At 45.1% G+C, this 7,224-nt stretch overlaps 1 protein-coding gene across 1 annotated transcript; it reads left to right on the forward strand.

The window, feature by feature from the left end:
- The first annotated feature begins 2,444 nt into the window (after window positions 1–2,444).
- On the forward strand, window positions 2,445–4,581 carry LOC102722001 (receptor-like serine/threonine-protein kinase At2g45590). The gene has a single exon (XM_015834956.2). The coding sequence runs from the start codon at window positions 2,445–2,447 to the stop codon at window positions 4,419–4,421; it is 1,977 nt and encodes a 658-aa protein (XP_015690442.2). The 3' UTR covers window positions 4,422–4,581.
- The last annotated feature ends 2,643 nt before the right edge of the window (window positions 4,582–7,224 follow it).

Raw genomic sequence — 7,224 nt, forward strand, 5'->3', positions numbered from 1 at the left:
CAATGTCTGACCATTCATTGTATTTGAAAAAATATATAAAAACTTAAAAAATAATCACGTATAAAGTACTATTCATGTTTTATTATCTAGTAACAATAAAAATATTAATCGCAAAAAAATTCAAATAAGACGAAGAGTCAAAATATTGTATAAAAAAAGAAAAATAAACTTATTATGAGACGGAGGTAGTACTGAAGTCATGTTGCTAGCTCATCCAAATATCGGGAAGGGTATAGGGCAGGGTTCCCCTTACCGCGCAAGCCGTTAAAACCGCGGTACCGCGCTCTCGCGGATACCGCACGATAATCGCGAAAACCGCAAAAACCGTGATGAACTTGAATCAAAAAAATTGAATTTAAACTCGCGCGGTTTACGTGGCTTACCGCGTGGTTTGCCGCGGTAACCGCGGTAACTACTTGTTGGAACAACACATGAGAACGGCGGTTACCGTGGCTTCCCGCGCGGTTTTGTAGCCAAAACGGCGGTTACCACGAGGAAACCGCGAGGAGATCGCGGGTGTGATGTCAAATAAAAAAATACTTTAAAAAATCTTTAAAAATACATAAAAAATAGGAAAATATTTTGTGACTATATTTATAACGTAGGAAAAATAGGACATGTTATAGGGAAAACAAAAAAAGTTTCATATGACATTTTCTAAATTCTTGATATTACAACATACAAACATACACCGTCATATCAACTTTCACCAGATAATTCACACCAATAACTTTATTTTGATTGCTGCGTTACAACTATACCTACTATCCATTATTACGAATAAAACTATTATATGTACTAAGATGCACGTATAATTTTTCTCTATACATATTATTCATATATCTATCGTTGTATATTTGTATTTCAACATTATGTACCCTACTGTGTAGTGTAAATAATAATGACTCATCACAAAATATTCTTGACCATCTTCCTATGAAATATTACTTGCAATAGGCTATTTTTAATTTTGTTTCCTGAAATACTCGTTTATGTTTTTTAATTACGCCGGGAATATATTTTTTTCATTAATTTATTTGACAAAACTACACTATATATCAACATATAGAACATATATTTTTTTCATTAAATTTTCTCAAAATTTTTAAATTCTGCTTAAATTTAAATTCGGTTACCGCGGCTTACCGAAGCCGTGCCTCCGCGGAGGGCACGGTTACCACGGCGGTAATCGCAGTAACGTAAGCCCTGGTATAGGGCGCGTTCGAAACCGACCAAGCAGTAACACTTTTCCCTCTTTTGCTGTGCGCACGCTTTTCAAGTTGTTAAACGGTGTATTTTTTTTAAAAAAAGTTTTATATGAAAGTTGTTTAAAAAATCAGATTAATTCATTTTTCAAGTTTGCAAAAGCTAATACTCAATTAATCACGTGTTAATAGCTTTCTTCGTTTTACGTGCTAGACAAGGTGGCCAGGTCGGTTTCGAGCGCGCCCATAACCTACTATTCATTTGCGATGACATGGAAGCCAAAATCCATGTAGCGCCTACATTCGGTTTCTAGTTCCCTCCAACCAAGTCCAAAATTGAAGAGCCAGTTCAATAATTCCTTGCTGACTAGGGAACTAAACTGCTAATGGTTCAAACCCCTCAAAATGACCCATGCGATTGTCCTTGTTCATCTTGTCTGGACTGTAGACATAACCTCAACCTAGAAAAGCCTATAGCAATCAAACCATGTACTGACTGGTTCGAGTTAATCCATGCAAAATGCACTCACATGGTTCGAAGACCGAAATCGAGACAATTTGATGCATTTTCAAACTAAAATCGTTTTTTAGAGGGAAAACAAAAACACAGCACACGACAGCATATAAGGTCTTTTGCTAAAATTTAGATCTTCTGCCTTAAATTTGAATTTAATTTTAAAAAATTTTATCGTAGTTTATTTTTTAAGCATATATTTAGTTTTTATCAAAAAAACACGTATATAAAAAAAACTATTCAAAAACTATTTTCATTTTTAAATATATCATCTGCCTTTTTGAACGATAAGAGCGTAAGTATCATTGTCGCTGTTGACACCAACCTATATCTAATCCTACGTTGACCAAATTTGACCCCTCCCTAACCCCTTCATTAATTCGCTCCCCATTTGATCCGATCCGATCCTACAGATACGCGACGCCCCACATCCCTCTCTCCGTCCCAACGTAACGCCGTCTCTCTCTCCAACGACATAACGGATCGCGGCAGGACACTGCCAGGTGGCCACCCCTGTCGTGTGGGCCCCACTGGTCAGTGGGGGTAGGGTTGTCTCCCTCACCCCACCCCCCACCCGATCAGTGCATGATGCATCTGAGGAGTGAGGAGGAGAAAAAAAATGGCGAAAAAGTGAGTTGGCTTTTCGCCTCAGTCCCCTCCCCTTGTCTTTTCCCGCATCGCCTCCTCCTCAGTCTCTTCTCGCCCGCGCGCGCGGCTACGACGAGATGCCGTCGCGGCAGCTCGGCGCCGCGGCGTCCCCGCCGCCGGCTGCGGAGGAGAAGGCCGTGGTCGACGGGCTGCGGTCGCACCCGCGGCGCCACGCCGCGGGATCAGCGGTTGGCGCGGCGGCGGGGGCGGCGGTGGTGTTGGTGGTGGTGGGTCTGGGCCTGGGTCTGTTCGTGTGGCTGCGGCGGGGGAGGAAGCGTGGGGCGCCGGGGGCGGCGGCGAGCACGCAGCCGGCGGCCGCGCTGCGGAGGCTGTCGTACCAGCAGCTGAGGCGCGCGACGGGAGGGTTCGTGGCGGGGAGCAAGCTCGGGCAGGGAGGGTTCGGGCCCGTGTTCCGCGGCGCGCTGCCGAGGTCGGGGCAGCCCGTGGCCGTCAAGGTGATGGATGCCGCGGGTTCCCTCCAGGGCGAGCGGGAGTTCCACAACGAGCTCTCGCTTGCCTCCCACCTCCTCGGCTGCGGCCACGGGTCGCCGTCCATCCTCCTGCCGTTCGCGTACTCGCTATCCGCACAGCCGCGGCGCCGCCGGATGATGCTCGTGTACGACCTCATGCCGAACGGGTCGCTCCAGGACGCGCTGCTCGGGAAGAGGTGCCCCGAGCTGGTGTCTGAGTGGCCGCGGCGGCTCGCCGTGGCCCGTGACGTGGCCGCGGCGCTCCATTACCTACATTCCATTGCGCAACCACCAGTGATCCATGGAGATGTGAAGCCCAGCAATGTGTTGCTGGATGGTGAGCTCCGTGCTCGCCTCTCAGATTTTGGCCTCGCGCAGATCAGGTCAGAGGAAGACGATGAATTAGAGAGTGCTGCAATTGGGGGCAATGCGAATGAAATTAGCAATCCTTCTGGTGGATGTGATGATGATATGTCTGTCGCTGATGAGAGTGCTACTGCTGTTGTTGTCAATGGGGAAGGCAATGCTGCCAAGTCTCCGGAAGATGATGAGGGGTTCACCATGGCTTCTCCTGCAGAAGCAGCATCCACTTCAGGATGTGATAAGACTAGTGTTGGTAGCGGATTTAATGGCCGAAGCTGCAATGGTGGAGGTGCTGCAGGATCAGGTGCTGGGAATGACTGGTGGTGGCGTCAGGACAATGGTGGTGGTTCTGGTGGTGTCAAAGACTATGTAATGGAATGGATTAGGTCGGAGATCAAGAAGGAGCGGCCAAAGAACGATTGGATTGCAGGAGCATCTACAACCACCCCCGCCACCACAACAGAGAGAAAGAAGACAAAGCGCAGGGCAAGAGAATGGTGGCGTGAGGAGTATGCTGATGAGCTCACCAAGAAACAAAAAAGGCGAGCACTTGCTAAGTCAAGGAGCGAGGTTGGTCCAACTGCTAGCATGCAGTGGTGGGAGAGGGATTGTGACTTAGAGGAGAAGGGACGATCAAGGTGGAGAATGATGAGAAGCTGGAGCCGCAGGAGCAGCAATGGCAATGCCAGCATTGACTGGTGGGTTGACGGTGTGAGAAGGAGCAGTAGGGATTGGGCTAGTGGGGAATTTGTGCCCAAGAGTGGTGGAGCAGTGAGCAGCACACCAAGCATGCGTGGCACAGTCTGCTATGTTGCACCTGAATATGGTGGTGGTGGACCTTTATCAGACAAATGTGACATTTACAGCTTCGGCGTTTTGTTGTTAGTTCTTATCTCTGGACGCCGCCCACTCCAAGTGACAGCCTCACCCATGTCAGAGTTTGAGAAGGCAAGTCTCATTTCATGGGCAAGGCATCTTGCCCGTGTTGGCCGCTTGCTTGATCTTGTAGACCCTGCGCTGCGGGATGTTAACCGTGATCAGGCGCTCCTATGCATTACAGTTGCACTCCTGTGCATCCAGAGATCGCCAAGTCGCCGCCCATCAAGTGAGGAGGTGCTTGAAATGCTATCTGGTGAGGGTGAACCACCAAATCTCCCAGTAGAGTTCTCACCATCACCCCCTGGTGGCTTTCGTTTCAGGTCCCGCAGGAAAGGTCGGTGAGTTCAGTTTGTTGGTTAGATGAAATAGGTAGTGTTACTTTTCTACTCCTATGCTTTCCTCATCTTGTACACTACTAATTTGTGTACACTACCACTAATTTATCTGTTGAATTGATTTGTTTATAAAGATCTTGATTGGAAAGGTGGCAGTTTCGATTTCATAAGAACTAGAGTTCCACATCATGCCAAATGCCAAATGCATAATTGCTTGCAGTTTGGCGATTCATGTACAACACTGACAATTTATCCATTTGATGTATCATTGTACAAAGATCTTAATGGGGGAAAAGGTTTCAGCTTCAATTAGAATTTGACAAGGACTCAGTGCCCATTTTTCAAAATGCATAACCGCGGTTTGGTCACTCCTGAATTGCTAATTCAGTACATAAACTATGGTACTGCTAAAACTTTGGTGTACATCGATCTTTATGGCAAAAACGGTTGTAATTTCAATTTAGGTTTGTCAGGCCTGTCCCCATAAATGGTATACATCATACATGATCAAAGTTGGTTAATGCCTGGAATGTGGGTATGTTACGCGTGCTAGAAAGACAGCTTTAGAATATTATGGATCGGAAAGCTCCCTTCTTTTCCTGGTAGACTGGGAAGCACCTTGCTTTTGGACATGCTTTGGATGTGTATTGTTTTGCTGGGCCCTGTGATAGCTGCTTATTTCCTCCCCTGTTTGACACCTATTTTCTCCAGGCGTGCCCAATTGTGTGAGATGACTTCAAGCTTTTCATGTTCGCAGATCTCGTTCACTTCTTTTTGCAGTGAGATGGCATTTTCACTTTATCCAGCTAGTACATTCTACATATTGCTGCAAACAGCTAAGAGAATGTAAGATAGATTTATGGCATTTCTACTATATAAAAGGACTTCTTTGGAATCTTGCTAGCGTGGTCACAGTTTGGTTAACTATGGTGTAGGTATATGTCGTACTTTTTCTTGTGAGATCTGATTTGCTGGATGCCGTAGAGTTGCCCGGGCTTTATCTACAAAGTAGTGTGCATTCATTGTCACCTTTGGATTTAGGGTAATCAATCCAACGATGCTTTTATATACAAAGTAATATACATTTATTACCACCGTCGGATTTATGATGATCGATTCATCAATGCCTTATCTACCAAGTCATGCATTTTATGATGACCTTCCACTTGATGATAATTCAGTTTAGCGATCGGTCGCGTATCCACAGTATGGACTAAACAATGTCCCATTAAGTCGACGCATACAAGTATACAACATTATCAGCATAGATATATCTCTGATGAATATTATAACATATAGTATAAACTGTAAAGATATTTGAAATCTAATGGACGTGGGCGTGGAATATATTTTTTTATTTCATATAGCTAAATGCAGTTCATTTAATTTTATTTCTCAATACCCCTTCTACAATAATAAAATAGTCTATAGAGTTATAAGAATCAGTTTTTGGCTCATACCCTAGGCCTCGTCGTTGTAGAGCAATCAGTCAATCACGAACCAATAGATGGATGAGCTATGGCGTCACCGACCGACCAAAAGGAGGGGCTAATTTACAGTATTAACTTTTAGCAGAAAGAGCACGGAGGGAAATGACCAGCCCAACCAGAAGGAAGGCATAAAGGAAAAGGAGCATCCATATTTTTATTGTTTGAGTTGGTTGGATTTCCATTGGGAAATATTGGGGCAAAATATTATTTGAGATATGTGTGTTAGCATTAGGAAATGTTAAGAGCAATTTATTATTTGAGACACGTGACAAATACCCCCATATTTTCGCTTCTAGTAAGTCAAAATTTAAATTTTTAACCTTAAATTTATGGTTGATTGTGAGGTTTTTCATCAAAATTTATTTTCTAGCATTGGCTTTTAGATCATTAAGAATACGTATATAAATGGTTTTCTTCACAAATTATTTTTATTTGTAAATATGTCGTTTAGTATTTTTCATGTAAAGCCCAACAATCACTCCATAGACATCGAGGCAATGTGTAGTTTGGCTGAAGGCGACATCAGAGGTCTGATTTGAGGATACCCATGTCATCGTTGCCAAACTTATCGCCAAGCGACACAACAGCTCCGACCGTACGACTATCGTGTCATCAGTGTCAAGAGTTGCCAAGACAAACCAAACCAACAACAACGTCCTAAGGTAGACATCAGCCCAAACTACCAATCACCAGAACCTAAACATAGAAACACTTTTGTAGGGAAACTACAATGCGTTATCGTTGCCAAGTCTCATCATACTCTAAACAGCAAGACAGCTCCGACTCCACCTAACAACAACCAAACATGAGAGCTAACCGTTCACTAGACATAGAGAGAGGCTAAGGCAGTAACAGCCTCGCTTAACAACCTAGGCTACTCGAACAATGCAAGGGAGACCGACACTACATAGGTAAGTTTCTCCAAAAACGGTGCCCCAAAGAAGGACACAACGGGAATGCCGCCACCGCTCGTCCAAGGAGGACAATGTTTTCACCTAGAGAAAAGATAGGTGGAAGGACGCTAAAAACGATGCCTCCAAGAAGGGCAACGACGTCTAAGGCATCGTCATCGTCAGGTCGGTTAAGGCTGACCATGGCTTTCGTCAGCGAGTTCCACCCAACTCTAAACAATTACATGCACACCCCTAGTCATTTTGTCAGCCACCCACGGCGTCCCAGTACCTCCATCCACGTGCCGTCACCGTCGAAGTCGGTGAAAGACGGCCACAGTTCCCTCCCGCTGGGTGACGTCTCGACATCCCGTGTCCACGCGCCGTCGCTGGATATGGCAGAGCAAGGGAGTGTCGGGCGAAGGAGTGT

The sequence above is a fragment of the Oryza brachyantha genome, chromosome 3, assembly GCF_000231095.2.
Source record: "Oryza brachyantha chromosome 3, ObraRS2, whole genome shotgun sequence".
In the NCBI taxonomy this organism is placed as follows: domain Eukaryota; kingdom Viridiplantae; phylum Streptophyta; class Magnoliopsida; order Poales; family Poaceae; genus Oryza; species Oryza brachyantha.